We start from the raw sequence: 17,621 nt of genomic DNA on the forward strand, positions 1-17,621 counted from the left end.
GTACCTAATGTGTATAGAAATATATATTGTATATAGAATATAGCGCTTCTTTTTAATTTTCTCTTTCATTTCATCCGTTTCAGACTCATGTAGGCAATCTCAGTAATGGCAGTGGGGTAGGTGCAGTCCGGCCCATTGACAGGTAACCCGCTGGATTATGAATAAGATGAAAAGAGGTTCATTATATCTCCAATACCAAAAATATTGCCTCATGGGTATTGGAGGGTTACTTTAGTCTGGGAGGTGGGAGACCTACAGAGATTCTTATAGGTGGGAGACCTGACCACTCAGTGGGGACCTGCACTCCTGGCTTCATATTCCTAATGCAGGCGCTCCCCTACTTAAGGACACACGACCTCTAAAGACGGACCCCTCATCCTACTGTGACCTCTGGTGAAGTCTCTGGATGTTACTATAGTCCCAGACTGCAATGATCAGCTGTAAGGTGTCTGTAATGAAGTTTTATTGATAATTATTGGTCCAATTACAGCAAACAATGTTGAAATTCCAATTGTCACTGGGGCCAAAAAGATTTTTTTTTGGAACTACAATTATAAAATATACAGTTCCAACTTGCGTACAAAATCAACTTAAGAACAAACCTACAGAATCTATCTTGTACGTAACCTGGGGACTGCCTGTACTAGGAGTCCAACTGCCTAAACACATGAATACCGTGCGCAGCAGTAGAGGCTCCACCGAGTGCAAGAGCCCTTGTACAGTATGGGGCAGTAGATCTGAGGCAAAGCAGGGGCTCCTAGCATCATAGGACTTATGCTGTGAGCCACTCATCATTAACAACCTGAATATGGACTGTAAGGGAACCAGCATAGAGCACTGGCAGGGAGGGAATGGTCCATTACGCTTCATTACATCCCACATGAGCCTTTCTTCCTTGGTGTGGAATCTCTGTGCTGTGCCCCCATCGGTGTAAGGCTCAGAAAATCCATTGTCATAAATAATTAGCATTATTAATTATTAGCCGTACTAAGAGAATTATTATAACCTCTGTGTCTCTCTAGTCCGCTCATGGTCTATCATTCACCGAGTGTTTGGTCAGTCTCATAGGTGTCTGGTTGACCTCACCGTCTATTATAACGAGGCAGAAGCTAAATTGTGTCCCTGTGTAATGGCCAGGATCAGAATTTATTATAATCCTATTCATGTCCTGTCCGGGATCACCATTATCCAATGCACTAGAGGGGTCGTTGTGATATAGATGGATATGTGCAGGCTCTCTGGATTGCATGTTTCTAGGTGTTTTTTTGGATGATGTGACTCCCCCAACAAAGTAAACACGGTATTGGATGTGTAATGATTTCCATATAAAGTCTTGGCTTTTTACTAGGGCAATCAGTTATTCAATTAAATAAGGTACAGGGAACGCGCCACATCGCTACATGTGCATCCAGTTTCATTGATCCAGTTTCGCACTACTTCTTGGTGCGACATGTTTCGATCCCTGTTTTTGCATTGGGGCATAGAGTGCCTTGAAGGCAATGTTCACACACTGCAGTAGTTTCTTTGAGGTCTGCTACAGCAGGTAGATGGATTTCTACAAGTTACAGGAAACTCTTCATCAGACCGGCATTGTGTGATCACTTAAATGACCTCTACCACCAGGATGAAGGATTGTAAACCAAGCACCCTGACATACTGGTGTGTGCCCCAACCCCCCCCCCCCCCCCCCTCACAATCTAATCACCTACCAGTATGTTTTTGAGTGTGGGAGGAAACCGGAGGACCCCAAGGAAACCCACGCAAACACAGAGAGAACATACAAACTCTTTGTAGATGTTGTCCTGGGTGGGACTTGAACCCAGGACCCCAGCGCTGTAGTGATACCCAGTGAGCCACCTTGCTGTGCCTGGAGCCCCTTGGGCTCATTTGCATATTCTTTTAAGCCTTTATTTCTTAAAAACAATGTCCTAAGAAACTGAAAGAAGAGCAGACCTTGTCAGAGGGGTCAAACATCAGTATTGTCAGTGAGCTTGGTTTACAGCCCTTCATCCTGTTGGTAGATGTTCTTTAAAGATATGGATGTCCTAATATAAATTAATCTGCATACTGTAAGTGATCGTATACTGCCCCCTACTGGTCATTATTAGAAGCTGCATTAAACATTCTATAATATTACACATCTAAACTATCCTACTTTTAGTGTTAGTGAAAACTGGTTATATATTGCTGTCGTACTGCTCCTGACCAGTAGGTGGCAGCACTCCAGCTGCTGCAGACAGGTAGGTTTCTACACCATTAATTTTTTAGAGTACCGTATTTGGTAAAGTTGTATTAGACTGGGGTCCTCCCAGCTTCATGTCCTGCAGTTATCGCCTCCTCTAACCCTAAGCTGTGATCCTGCGGTGTACGTGGGGGTGAGCGCTGCCCGGGTGACCTGGCATGTCTTCTGTTTATGTGTTGCTGGGTGATCTGATGGCATAATGTGTTCCCCCTCATTACTCTTATCTCCTGACCTGTTACTGGTTCTTATCCTTAAAGGGACAATCCAGGCAACGGCAACTCTGGAATCCATGTCTCAGGAGTTACAAGGCGGCACCAAAGAAATTAAAAGAAATAATGAAAAATAATCTGTAAAATTCAGATATTAGGTAACCGTATAAATGTTCTAACTCTGACCATGCATTATGTAGAACACTGAGGCCCCTAAATGATGCTCTCCCCATCCTGAACCATGGAGGTGGTGGGGATCTTTTTAGGGGTAGCCACATTTGTCTAAACCCTTTCATTCCCTTGGTGCATGCTATATGCATTATCCGTTTCTGCGAAAGCTGGGTGACGTCCCACGTGGGCAGTGTGGTTGTCACCCACCACCGCAGGAGCATTTTGTAGTAAAACATTAAGCTGCGTGGGCACGTCTGTACATGAAACTGGGGGACGCTTCACCAGCTCCGCAGCCAGCGGATAGCAGTGCAGGGGTTAACTCCTTCAGTCACTTTGTATCTTCATCTAGTAGTGAATTCAGATTTATTTTTGCATTAGGTAGGACCTGATGTAACATCAGAGCAGCTCCAGGTCCTGCAGGCAGGGGGCAGCAGTGGTGCTCAGTATCAACGGATGTAAAGCACTTGAGCGGCCATGTGTATCCTGATTGTATCCGTTACCCCAGGAAACTATGTGGGAGACCCCGGGGTGTGTTATTCAGGTCCTAACCTGCTTCTAGTCACCATCATAGCCTCAACCTGTGCAGGTCTCTCCCATACAGCTGGTAGCGGCGATCCCAGAGTCTGCAATATGTATGGTACGTTCCATTACAATGTATAGATCTGTCTCTGGTTCTTTTTATGTATATGACCCTAATTTCTGCTCTGCCTAACCTACTTCTAGTCTGCGCTACTCTGCTTGTACTCTGGGGATCGCTGCAGGGCTCCAGAGCCACGTGTACCACGGCCTACGGGGATAAGATCCGCTACTGCAAGAATTTCCAGACAGGTACAAGACCGGGTATAGATTTTATTCTTGGTAATACAGGCGGTCCCCTACTTAAGGACACCCGACTTACAGACAACCACAGTCACACTGGAGGAAGTAGCAGCCCCCCCCCCCCCTCTTTTCTTTAAAAAGCATATTTAAAGGGGTTCTCCACTTTCTGTTGTGGGATCCCATAGTAACGATTCCCATTATATGGAGTAAGTAGTGTAATGATTACACATTCACATCGTGAATGGTCTGTGATCAGTTTCTGCTGGACGTGGCTGATAACAGAGAGCGATAGTACATTCTAAGTAAATAGAGTTGGAATAGACTTGTATTTGGTGCTGTTTTATTCTGCATTGTTCCAAAATATAACCTGTGACCCTGTGACCTTTCCAGATTACATTGAAGGTATAGAAATCCTCATCTTTGAAGAAAGAGACGTCGGACGCATCAATTCCACAGTTTTCTCCAGCCCCAATCTAAAGTCTGTGCTGAGTCTGACCCTAAAGGGCAGCAAAATCCACACCGTAGAATCGGGGGCGTTTCAGGAGTTTCGGGGTCTCGGTAACATTGAGCTGCAGGATAACAGTCTGAGCTCCTTGTCGCCCGCTTGGTTCCATGACCCGACGACCCTGAGGAATCTCACCGTGGCCAGTAACCGGATTGGACAGCTCCGGCCGGGGATGCTGGAGGGATTCTCCAACCTGGAGAGACTCAATCTCAGCAGGAATCTCATCACCTCCGTCCACAGCGAGAGCTTCTGGGGCTTGTCCAAGATGGCTTCCCTGGACTTGTCATACAATAAGATCTCGTCACTGCGCCGGCAGACGCTGAGCCCTTTAAATGGCACTTCCGTAAGACTGGGCGGTAATCCGTGGAACTGTTCCTGCGCACATAAGGATTTCATTCTATTTCTTAAAGGTAAGATGTATTCTGTCCTAATAAGTTGCTAATAAGTCATGGCTACTGCAGGGGATGTCACACAGCTTTCTCCTGCCCCTGAAGGGCAATACTTACTAATTATTCATTTAAAGGGGTTTCCTGATATTCAAAAAATCTGTGTAGAAACTGAATAATCTGTCAGTAGAGCCCCTTATCGTCTAGCCGTGACATGGGACCAGAATGGGCGACGCCAAATTGTGCACATGATCACTGAGCCAATCCCCTGGCTCAGTGGTTACGACTGAATGCACAACAGGTAAGCAGAAGCCCAGGGCATGTCTTATCCTCCATTGAAAAGAACACATTTGACGACAGCCAGATTATCGCCCCTGGTGTGGGGAACTTTCTTTAGGATGAGGATAATACTTTATTTTCTGTTTTATGAAGAGATCCTGCAGCTGTGGGGTTTTTGTAAATATTTTAAGCGCTCGCCAGAGTCGCCTAAAATATTATTACCATTCAGGACCCTTTATACAATTACAAGGGCTCTGGAAAGTTATCACTGGGGTCCTTATAAGTCTGTCATAAATAATAAGTCGGGGGTCCAACTCACACCCTCTTCCTTGTCAGTGGTGATTGCTGCACCACGAGTCTACAGCAGCCAGAGCTCAATGCAGCACATAGATGGGGCCTCCACCCACTGTGTCCCTAAATCTTCTTAGGACTAACCTCCTTCCCTTGTTCTTGTTGCAGAGCTGATGAATACGTCCAGGCTGGCCGACCCCTCCTCGGTGACGTGCCACTATCCAGCGGACATGATAGGAGTCCTGGTCTGGAACGTATCTGAGATGAATTGCTCCGTGGCCGCTCTGCCGCCTCCATCACAAGCGGTTTTCCAGAAAGTTGTGTTACCGGTGCTTTTCGTAGTATTAGGTGAGTACCACCTCTTATGTGCATTAGCTCTGGGTACTATGTATAGCTGCTGTATATGATCTATAGTGTACAATAATGTGGATCCATATAACACTGCACCTGGCAGAAATGACAATGGGACACGTCTCGGTAGTGCAGCCTCAGGCTTTGGACCTCTGATCTCCATCAGTCCTATACCAGCAGACACGGCTTATATGCAGGAACATGATCCCTACTACTAGACACTGCTGCTCTGCAGATGATTGCTCCCATTGATTATATGATCTGTACAGACTGACGCTACGTTGTATTCCAAAACAAAATTATTGTCTATTTTATTTCAGCACTTTTTGTGTTCATTTTGCTGATTTTACTCCTATGGAAGAAAAAACAAGATCAAAAACAAGTACAACCAGACAAAAGAGGGAAAGGCGAGGCCGCCCCTAGACTCGCCAGAAGATCTCCTCCAGTGTTTGGAGATGTCGTCTTTATGAACCAAAACCTGAGGGGCATCAGGACTGTATCGACGGGTCAGAATCCCCTGGCACTTGGACGGGCCAAGTCAGCAGCGGCCATATTACTGCAGGCAGAGTTTAGCCCTTCAAACGGGAAGCAAAGAGGGGATAGTAAAAAGATGGAACGTGATAAGATCCTTATAGACGGACGGAATCTAAAGGAGAACTCCGAAGGAAACATGGAGACGTGGTACTATAACGCCCTGCAGGGGAAGGTCCGTCCTGTGCCCTCATCCAATATGGACTCCTGTACAATGGAAGATACTTCCACCCGCACATCAGTAGTAACGTCCGATGACCCCTCCAGAAGATCCGCCACCAATACTGACGAACCTCTGGTCTACTTATGTATGAACACAACTCGAGAAGACTCCACCGTCACCACCATCCCCATCCAGAAGACTCCTTCCAAGCCTCGGATCATGAGACGGACAATGTCCTGGCCCAATGTCATGTACAAGAAGGAACCCAGAACTTCTTATGAAGACTTTCTAAAGACCCTCAATGTTTCTCCAAGGCCTGGAGGCTCCTATAAGGCTCAAGAAAAATGTAAGACCTATCACAGACCGGATCGTGGTGGTCACCCGGAGGCCATTCAGGTGTCCAGAAAGAGCCGAGGGTCTCCAGGAAAGATGGAGATCAAGGACCTGGCATTGGGCGACCCTACACAGAGCAAGGTAACGGAGCGGCTGTCACGTAATGCGACCCGGAATATTTATCAGAGGTCCGGTAATAGTAGACGTGTCCCGAGGAGCAAAGGCGCGACACCGGAGACCGGAGCAAAGAGGGAAGGGTCCGAGCTGCGGAGAACGCCAGACGACGAGCAGCTACTGGAGAATAACGAATATAACTTCATAGATCTGTTACATGAGGTGGTGGAGAACCACGGACGCTGGACCAGGGAGAGGTGGAGGCAGAGCCATCAGCAGCGCATGTCCAGCAAGACATCTCCACACCCCTAAGAGCATGGACAGTTATGTAGGGATGTCCACAATGAGAAAAGTATGGTTCCTTCTTCCAGGAACAGCGCCACTAGTACCCACAGGTCGTGTCTGGTACTGCATCTCTGCTCCTGAAATACCCCATGTAACCTGCAGGCTGGCAGCCGCTCTTCTTGGAAGAATGGAGACATCGGATTATCATCCTGGACAAGCCCTGTGATGAAAGAAGGTGTATGATCAACATACAAAGGATTTTCATTATTTTGGGAGATTTTATGGATTTTAATTTTTGCTTTTCCACTGCGCTGATGTAAGGCAGGAGGTCCCACTTCTGGTTTCGGGTGCAGGGTTTTCATGGAGATTAATTACCATCCAAAATAATGTTCACAGACCTATGAGTGCAATGTAGATATGATATTGATGTGTGGAATTAACCAAACGATTTATCTGCAAAATAGTAAATTAAAATTTAATTTAGGATAAATTTACTAACAATCCGCCAAATAATATATCAGAGCTGGTATGAGTAATGTGCATAGGGACCTATCTGCAGGCATCATGTTATACAGCAGGGGGAGCTGAGCAACTTGTAGATTCAGTCATGTTAATCTGCTCAGCTCCTGCTGCTCTATAACATGCTGCCTGCAGATAGGACACTACGTACAATCTGCTCAGCTCCTCCTGCTCTAAAACATGCTGCCTGCAGATAGGACACTATGGGGGTCATTTATCTTATTCCCCCCCCCCTCTCTAAACCTTTTGTGAGTCTATTTTTAGCACCTGATTTGTCTTAACACACCAGTCCTGACCATGCTTAGAAAAGGCAATGGAGTGATTTGACAATTATTTGCGCCCTTATAGATGGAAATAAATGTTAGATAGGACCTGTCACTCATAAATTCGGCACTAGGAGCTGCTTACTAAAGTAAGAAGCGCCTAGTGCTTAAACGAATGCCGCAGTGTTAGAATGATAGCGTTAACACTGTGGTGGAGTACAATGTAAACGTTGGACCGCTCGCCAAGCTGTCCGGTGTATTCATGAGGGGGTGGTCCGAGGTGCTGCCTCTTCCTGGGCAAGATTGTGGGCGGGTTTAGTGGCGGTGACTGCCCGGGAAGATGCAGCACCTCGGACCACCCCCTCATGAATACACCGGACAGCTTGGCGAGCGGTCCAACGTTTACATTATACTCCGCTGCAGTGTTAGACAGCGTTATCAGAGGTTTCCCATAACGCTATCATTCTAACACTCTATCATTCTATCATGCTATCATTCTAAGCATTTGTTTAAGCACAAGGAGCTGCTTACTCCTAGTGCCAAATTTATGAGTGACAGGTCCTCTTTAAATAGGGCACAGACATCTGGAAACAAGACAAATTAGGCACAAACTGAGAGCTCCGGCGAACTGGTGAAAAAAGGCACAAATGTCCCAATGCGCTCAAAAAGTCACTAAAAAAAGGCGCATCAGACTAAGTTAAATGACCGCCTATGTATAATGTGCTCAGCTCCTCCATATCTATAAACATGGTGCCCTATCTGCAGGTAGCATGGTATTGAGCAGGAAAATGTGCTCAACTCCTCCAGCACAATATACATGGTGTCCTATCTGCAGGTAGTATGTTAATCTGCTCCTGCTGCTCTATAACTAGATGCCTGCAGATAGGACACTATGTAGAATCTGCTCAGCTCCTCCAACTCTATAACATGCTGCCTGCAGATAGGACACTATGTAGAATCTGCTCAGCTCCTCCTGCTCCATAACCGGCTGCCTGCAGATAGGACACTATGTACAATCTGCTCAGCTCCTCCTGCTCCATAACCGGCTGCCTGCAGATAGGACACTATGTACAATCTGCTCAGCTCCTCCTGCTCCATAACCGGCTGCCTGCAGATAGGACACTATGTACAATCTGCTCAGCTCCTCCTGCTCCATAACCGGCTGCCTGCAGATAGGACACTATGTACAATCTGCTCAGCTCCTCCTGCTCCATAACCGGCTGCCTGCAGATAGGACACTATGTACAATCTGCTCAGCTCCTCCTGCTCCATAACCGGCTGCCTGCAGATAGGACACTATGTACAATCTGCTCAGCTCCTCCTGCTCCATAACCGGCTGCCTGCAGATAGGATACTATGTATAATGTGCTCAAGCCCTCCTGCTCTATATTGTGCTGCCTGAAGATTGGACACTGTATACATAGACCGGACAAGCTGAGCAAATTGTCTATATTGTCGTATCTGCAGGCATCATGTTATAGAACAAATTGTCTAAGAAGCTTTTCCCTCTGCATCAACGTCTTTCAGGTATTCAATGTAGATGTGGGACAGTACCTTAAATCTGGTAAGCGATGTAATAACAAGGTAAGATCATCAGGTTCTCCATGTGTCACTGGCTCTGCGATGTTCACGTGGATCCCATGTTTCCACTTGCGGTATGCAGCGGGCGGCTGTGTGAGTTACTATTTCCTCCAGATGGAAACTCGATTGCAGCGCTTTTGTTTCCGCTTTACTCCGTAGTGGTCCGTATAGGAAAGAAAGGGATACGGAAAAATAGTGCAGCAGAGCTTCTATTTAGTGAAGAAAATGTTTTAATATTATACTCACATATATAGATAAAAAACAGCGGCTTCTTCCGGGGTGGCCGTCGTGCACAAGTTAGGATTTTTTTTTATAGTTACCTATACCACACCCTTCCTCTGTGGTATAGGTAACTATAAAAAAATCCTAACTTGTGCACGACGGCCACCCCGGAAGAAGCCGCTACTGGCGAAACTCGAGTCGGGTATTGACGCCGAACGTGCACCACAATTTATTTTTAAGGCCTTTTTTTTATCTATATATGTGAGTATAATATTAAAACATTTTCTTCACTAAATAGAAGCTCTGCTGCACTATTTTTCCGTATCCCTTTCTTTCCTATACGGACCACTACGGAGTAAAGCGGAACCAAAAGCGCTGCGATCGAGTTTCCATCTGGAGGAAATAGTAACTCACACAGCCGCCCGCTGCATACCGCAAGTGGAAACATGGGATCCACGTGAACATCGCAGAGCCAGTGACACATGGAGAACCTGATGATCTTACCTTGTTATTACATCGCTTACCAGATTTAAGGTACTGTCCCACATCTACATTGAATACCTGAAAGACGTTGATGCAGAGGGAAAAGCTTCTTAGACAATTTGTGACTATAAGGAATACTGGACTCCCATTCCTTCCCTTCTCTCATTGCGCCGTCATTTCTGAACAACTAGCCTGATCTTTAGTTTCCAAAATCTTGTTTTATTTTTATGTTATAGAACAGGAGGATCTGGGCACATTGTACATAGTGTCCTATCTGTCAGCAGCATGTTATAGAGCAGGAGGATCTGGGCACATTGTACAGAGTGTCCTATCTGCAGGCAGCATGTTATAGAACAGGAGGATCTGGGCACATTGTACATAGTGTCCTATCTGTCAGCAGCATGTTATAGAGCAGGAGGAGCTGAGCAGATTGTACATAGTGTCCTATCTGTCAGCAGCATGTTGTAGAGCAGGAGGATCTGGGCACATTGTACATAGTGTCCGATCTGCAGGCAGTATGTTATAGAACAGGAGGAGCTGGGCACATTGTACATAGTGTCCTATCTGTCAGCAGCATGTTATAGAGCAGGAGGATCTGGGCACATTGTACAGAGTGTCCTATCTGCAGGCAGCATGTTATAGAACAGGAGGATCTGGGCACATTGTACATAGTGTCCTATCTGTCAGCAGCATGTTATAGAGCAGGAGGAGCTGAGCAGATTGTACATAGTGTCCTATCTGTCAGCAGCATGTTGTAGAGCAGGAGGATCTGGGCACATTGTACATAGTGTCCGATCTGCAGGCAGTATGTTATAGAACAGGAGGAGCTGGGCACATTGTACATAGTGTCCTATCTGCAGGCAGTATGTTATAGAACAGGAGGATATGGGCACATTGTACATAGTGTCCGATCTGCAGGCAGTATGTTATAGAACAGGAGGAGCTGGGCACATTGTACATAGTGTCCTATCTGCAGGCAGTATGTTATAGAACAGGAGGATCTGGGCACATTGTACATAGTGTCCGATCTGCAGGCAGTATGTTATAGAACAGGAGGAGCTGGGCACATTGTACATAGTGTCCTATCTGCAGGCAGTATGTTATAGAGCAGGAGGAGCTGAGGAGATTGTACATAGTGTCCGATCTGCAGGCAGTATGTTATAGAACAGGAGGATCTGGGCACATTGTACATAGTGTCCTATCTGCAGGCAGTATGTTATAGAACAGGAGGATCTGGGCACATTGTACATAGTGTCCTATCTGCAGGCAGTATGTTATAGAACAGGAGGATCTGGGCACATTGTACATAGTGGCCTATCTGTCAGCAGCATGTTGTAGAGCAGGAGGAGCTGGGCACATTGTACATAGTGTCCTATCTGCAGGCAGCATGTTATAGAGCAGGAGGAGCTGAGCAGATTGTACATAGTGTCCTATCTGTCAGCAGCATGTTATAGAGCAGGAGGAGCTGAGCACATTGTACATAGTGTCCTATCTGCAGGCAGCATGTTATAGAGCAGGAGGGGCTGAGCACATTGTACATAGTGTCCTATCTGCAGGCAGCATGTTATAGAGCAGGAGGACCTGAGCAGATTGTACATAGTGTCCTATCTGCAGGCAGCATGTTATAGAGCAGGAGGGGCTGGGCACATTGTACATAGTGTCCTATCTGCTGGCAGGAGGAGATTGCTGTTCTCCTGGTGGCTGTACTATCCCCCGAGTTATATTCTGTATGATAACTGGTAGTAGGTTACATATGATATGACTTATAGCTGGGTAAGTGGTTAGATCTGTGTATCATGTACATACTATATAATTATGTCTGTGATTTTACTAGTTATTTCTCTGTATCATCTTTTTTTTCAATAAACTTTTTATTAATAACAAATTGTGTATGAGATGGTGACATTTACATCAGATGTTCTCAGCCACTGATGCAGAGAGTGGAGCAGGAAGCAGACAGCGCCGTCCTCTGTGTAGTTTGACCACTACACGCACCAGCGCTGTCTGCTTCCTGCTCCGTTATCAGTGGGGACCCTCATAATCTGTAGACTGGGGAACACATTTCCATTTTGTTGTATTTCTTTGATCCTCGGGATAGAGCCGTCATGGCTGACACCCGGTCCCCATGTGCCCAGCAGCATGACACTTTGTGGTCACTATCTCCCATCTCTCCTTGTATCCTATAGGGGGCGTCTTCTTCTCCTTGAGCATGTGGCTGATCATCTGTATCCTGACCAGCCGCTGCAAGAATAAAGTCACCAACATGGCCGAACCCGACCATCCCCTCCACCAGAGATCGGACACCTGTGCCGAACCGCACTACCCCCTTAATGGAGGGCTGGGCAGCCATGTCCTGGAGATCGGCTCCTTGCATCCAGATCCTGAGATCACATCCACAATGCAAAGCGACCATGGGAAGGACTCGGGGAGAACCCTCCTCTCAGATCTGCGGAGCAGTCAATCGGAGCCGCTGGTTTCCTCCGTGGCAGCGACAGTACTGAACGCCTATAAGACGTCTGGTAATAGTCAAGTGCGATCTGCTGCAGACCCTGTTACCCCATCATCACCCCAGTATATACAGGATATAGGGGCAGCAGGGGAGAGATACAGACATGGAGGAGGACGGAACATCTCCAGTTTGTACGGAAACCTGGATGAGACCGGGGAAACCGGTGAGTGCGACCCCTATAATAATCGTAATAGCAGCTCCTTTACCCTCCTCACTGATGCTTAAACCCCATTGATCATATCCATTACTAGATGGGAATTCTCCATTACTTGTGTTACTAGTACAGAGAGATGTTCACATTTGTATCAAGATCTCCTCTAATTCCTGCATAAGGACTTGACACTGTGACACTAGTGTGAACAGAGCCGGATATATCTATCACTTTAGGGGAAGTATTGTACATTTTACATTGTTTGTTTATTTCTCGTATTTTTACAGGGCTCCTAACTTATTTTGAAACTGATATCGACCCAAAGACCTTGTCCAATATCAAGAAATGCAAAATTGAAGGACATGACCCATTGCCTGAACCTTGTGTGTCTGGTAATACCGTAAATTGTACATCGCTAGGTCAGAAATGTAAGACGTGGAGCACGTTCTGCGCCGCACAACACAAGCTTTGTCTGGATCCTTCAGAGAACTCTAATGTTTCTAAACAGGAAAACTGTGAATTTGTAGGAAAGGAAGAACTGAAAGGAGAACCTGCTGAAGGACATGAAGAAACTTCTCGTACAGATCAGGAGGACAACAAGGGAGGAGGCTCCAAGTCACCCGGTGTCTATCATATGGACCCGCAACCTGGGGAGAAGCCACAACACCATGACCAAACCCTGCAGAAAGCCACAGATCCCAAACCTGGATCCAGAGGTGAAGATGCTCAACACAAAGGGCCATCAAGTAAGAATAAGACCACCAAACCGTGTGAGAGAAGCTCATCAGCACTGGACAAGCTTTGGAAATACCATAAAAATTGTTGTGATGAGTTGAAGCCGTGTCAGACGGCATCGACTGTCCTGAGACGACTGAAAACCTCAGAGAAAGGACCGCGAGCTACAGAGGAAGCAAAGCAAGAGCCGCCTCCTGACGAAGAGCTTCTCCAAGGTAATGGCCGAATTACACGCAATCTTTTTGTCCAGCTCTCACAGAGAAAAAACGGCAAAGACACGGAAAAGCATCCATGGAGATGGTAGATCAGGGTAACGTTCAGAAACCTTTCTCTATGTGCAGTAAGTCCTTATACAGCTCCTGTATCCTGTTTATCTACATCAGTGGTTCTCAACCTTTGCAATGCTGTGACCCCGCAATAGTTACTCAATAGTTACTCAATAGTTACTCAATAGTTACTCAATAGTTACTCAATAGTTAATAGTTGCGGTGACCCCCAAACCATGCGATTTGCAGTAAAAACACAATAAAATCGCGGCTCGAAAGGCCTTAGGCGACCCCTGCTGGGGTCACGACCCACAGGTTGAGAACCACTAATCTACATGGCCGCGTTACTAGAGGGAAAAGTGTGCAGGGACCCGGACCCCCATCATCATAGTGATCTGTAGTCACCCTGATACAATGGGGCCGTGTTTGGGGGTTAGCTGCATGAAGTGAATGTTCAATATCAAGGTTTTTCAGTTTTTCATACATAAAATAAGATGTGTTTTAATTCCCATTTTTAAGACCCCTTCTTCCTTTAGTAAGGGAGAACAGGTGTAAATTTTGAGGAACTGGATTTTAACATGAAATGTTTTCTTTTTGTACCCTGTAGAGAGAACATCATTCCCTATTTTGTGCTCCAAATTCTCTGAAGACCAAATACCGACAAATCCTGCAATTTCTTCCAAGAAGACTTGTGTCAGTTTGCCAGATCTAGGAATGTTTGGTAACCATAATACCAGGTCTATTTCTGCCTTTACACCTCAAACCCATCCAGAGGTGGGTAAAGAGGACAATGGCAGAGAGAAGACATCTGGAGATGCATCAGTACATTATCCAGACCTTCCAGTCATTGACCTTCCAGCACCAGCAGACGTCGTAAACAATGAAGGACTGGCAGAAGTTTCACCATCTAAGACAGATTTGCCAATCATTATTATGGGTCCTGAGGGTTTCATCAATACAGGAAGTGGAAGTGAAGTTATAACTGGGGACTTGGCAAGAAGTGGGTCAGAACAAGATGTAGAATCATGCAAAAGCTCCCGGGCACAGGATCTCGTAAACTATGATCGCAAGAGTCCACCTCTTCCAGACATCAGTGCTCCACGTGGAGAAACGTTGAGAGAAGACCAACAAGTCCTACAGTCCGGTACTGAAGAACTGCCCAATATTGACCCGCAAACTGAGAGTCCATTGAGAACTGAAATCCAATCTGAAGTGTCATCTAGTGACCTTCATCTGCCAGTCCTTAATGATGATACAACAGCACAAAGTCAATTACAAGATAATCCATTGTTGAACCTTGACATTCCAGCCATCGATGGCCAAGCACAAAGTGTCCTTATAAATGAAAAGTTGTGCGAGAAACCTCCAGGTATCCCAGATGTTAATATGTTTCATGAAGTTCCTTCTCCAAATGACATTGGTCTTCCACCCATTGATGTCCAGTCTGAAGCTCTTGTAATACATAGAAGCCACCAGGACAACGGCCTTCAGTATAATCCACATTTACCATCACAGGATAAAACTTTAAGAGAATCCAGTCCTGTAAAACCAGAAAAGCTAAGAAGTAACCAGAAAGCAAAAGCTAAAAGTTGTCCCGTCCTTTACGTGATGCTTGAAAGTCCAGATAAAAACCCAAACTATAACAGAGAAATGGTCAAACTTGACTTGGACACAACAACTCTAGGTGAGGTCAGAGATGTGAGAAACACCTTGACCATCCCGTCAGATGTAACTACATTCAGCACCAGTCAAGTCAAAGCCATGAAAACCCTAATACAAGAGTCCCCATTGTTTAATAAGGAGCAAGGAGGTGACCCCAGTGCCTTTTCATATATTACCCACAATGTCGAAACCCAACTTACACCTTCTGCTTCTTATTCCACCTCCGTACATGACGGCGATGAGATGTCAGAATGGCCGGACACGGCACAGATTTTAAAACGATCAAGTACCATAAGCTTGTCCTCAAAATTTGATATCCTGGAGAATTCGACTGCTCCTCAGTATAAAGAGGACTATGACGACTCCACCGTGTCACATAATGGACACAAAGCGACCAACAGTGACTTCAGTGCATGTGATACAGATACAGGAACCTTCCAACATCTCCTCGAATATAAGAACCCAAGTCATGAAGAATCTACTGGCAACGATATGGAAAAGGTCATGAGCGATAAAACCCTTTATACAGGCAGCGAATGGGAAGACACGCTGGAAATAAATACAGGGTTACAGATGACCGATACAGTACAGACAAACCATCAATCCTCAGATCATACGGATCTACCGCAAACCTCTAATTTTGATGAAAAGACCACCAGCAACTCGGAACAATGTGGAGAAGAAAGTTCTGATGACACAATTGATCATGATCAACTGGGAGATGCTGGTTGTTATCAGTTGTTGATGGTCTCCAATGGTCAAAGAGAAGATTTCCAAGAACTGGAAGACCCTGCAATTGATGTGACTTCTTTTCTTGGCGCAAGGGTCAAGGGTTCTCCACCTGAAGTTCATGAAAGTAAATATCCATCAATGGAAAACCAAGAGAATATTTGTGGAACCGGAGAAGATCCAGTCATCCATAAGATAAGACACAATGATACACTGACCGGATGCCATACTGGTCATCGAGATGTGCCGCATTATAGTCATATCCATGACCAGTGTGAACCTGTAGATCCATGGATATGCAGTCAAGAACAACTGAAGGACAATCCACAAGAAGATGAATGTGTCATAAATGAGGACAGAATGAAAGAATCGCACCTTTCCTACCCTGAAGACCACACAGTCCAGTCCAGCCTACGCTCAAAGTGGCCAAGAAGTAAAGATGTGACCAGACAGGTCAGGAAAAACACAAAACTGGAAGCCAATAAAACCAACAAGACTGATAACATTGCTCCCCGCCTCCGAGACATCAGGCAGGACCTTAAAGATTACATATCAACCAAACTTTTGAGAAGACCTTTCCAATCTGTGTTTCCAGTATCAGTAAAGCATCTATGTCCAGAAGGTGGTAACACATCGAACGCCTCATCCTTAGAAGAAGATGCTTCCATGGATGGCGCAGAAGTAAAAAATCTATCCCATCTGCTATCCATGACCTCAAATCACCCAAATGTCACATCTCATAATCCGGAGGAGACCCCAAAGATGACGGACGCCATCCAATACCTCAGCTACTTGTATGCCAGAGGCCCAAAGCTAAAAACATCTCAAGAACCTTACAGAGGTCCAGACCTGGAAGAGGACAGGTCTATAGATGATATCCGGGTCTTATCCAATCTACAGTTCTGTAAAGTATCCGGAGGGTTTATAGGCAGCACCGAAATCTCAGAAACCATGGAAGAAGCGGCTGAGGAGCCCAAATTACTGTCCTCTAACCCAAATAACTCATACACTCCTCCGAGTAAGGGAGAACTAAGAGCAGATGAAGAGCTGGCCGTCCTGCACGTCATGTATACCCTGAAGAAGAGTCTGGAACTTCCCAAAGATTACACCTCTGATTAGGACACCTAAATCCTCTGCATGTTCCTTATTGAGCTTTCAGTCTAGATAACTTTGTCTTTTAGCGATTTTGTGGTATGTCTCACCAGGGATAAGGTGAGCGACCTCTACGTGCAGGTCACCTGACCTGGAAATACTGCGCTATTTATATCTCTTTATGTATGTTTTCTCCTCACGATGTGACAGACCTGCTCTCCTAATGTCCTGGCTCTGGACTGTCCGCTGAAGGTAAGGGCTGCAAAATCTTTCCCCCAAATAATGTGACCCACAAACGGCGACACTTAGTAATACGGCTGCATGCAGCATCTTTATTTTTGTAATACTTTCTTTACATAGAAACTGTACAAAATGTCATGGCCGATCCCCCTACATCATCCCCAATATAAACTCACAAAATAGGAGTAAGAAAAATACATGCGTCCCCTCTGCTGTGTCTATGTATACGGCGGAGTCGCTCCCGGGGTTTGCATTGTTGTGCAGGATTTTCTTACATGCAGTAAATGATTAGGAAAAAGAAAATTTCGGGCTTCTGGTGCTTGTATAGTAACAGGGGATCAGACGGTCCATATTATACCCAGCACCTCCTGCTATAACATATAGCCGCTATACGGGGTCATGGGGGGTGCAGTGATGAGGACGGCACGTTCACACATGGGAGCAGAATACTGCAGCGGCTTTTTGTTGGTGGTTTAATGAATTTATTTTG

At 45.7% G+C, this 17,621-nt stretch overlaps 1 protein-coding gene across 1 annotated transcript; it reads left to right on the forward strand.

Moving 5' to 3' along the window:
• Positions 1 to 2,714: 2,714 nt before the first annotated feature.
• Positions 2,715 to 17,179, forward strand: LOC140077432 (uncharacterized). The gene is made up of 7 exons (XM_072124634.1): positions 2,715 to 3,259; positions 3,346 to 3,450; positions 3,832 to 4,356; positions 5,071 to 5,250; positions 11,934 to 12,419; positions 12,695 to 13,357; positions 14,016 to 17,179. The coding sequence occupies exons 1-7, from the start codon at positions 3,097 to 3,099 to the stop codon at positions 16,916 to 16,918; spliced, it is 5,025 nt and encodes a 1,674-aa protein (XP_071980735.1). The 5' UTR covers positions 2,715 to 3,096; the 3' UTR covers positions 16,919 to 17,179.
• The last annotated feature ends 442 nt before the right edge of the window (positions 17,180 to 17,621 follow it).

Source organism: Engystomops pustulosus, chromosome 9, assembly GCF_040894005.1.
Source record: "Engystomops pustulosus chromosome 9, aEngPut4.maternal, whole genome shotgun sequence".
Lineage (NCBI taxonomy): Eukaryota > Metazoa > Chordata > Amphibia > Anura > Leptodactylidae > Engystomops > Engystomops pustulosus.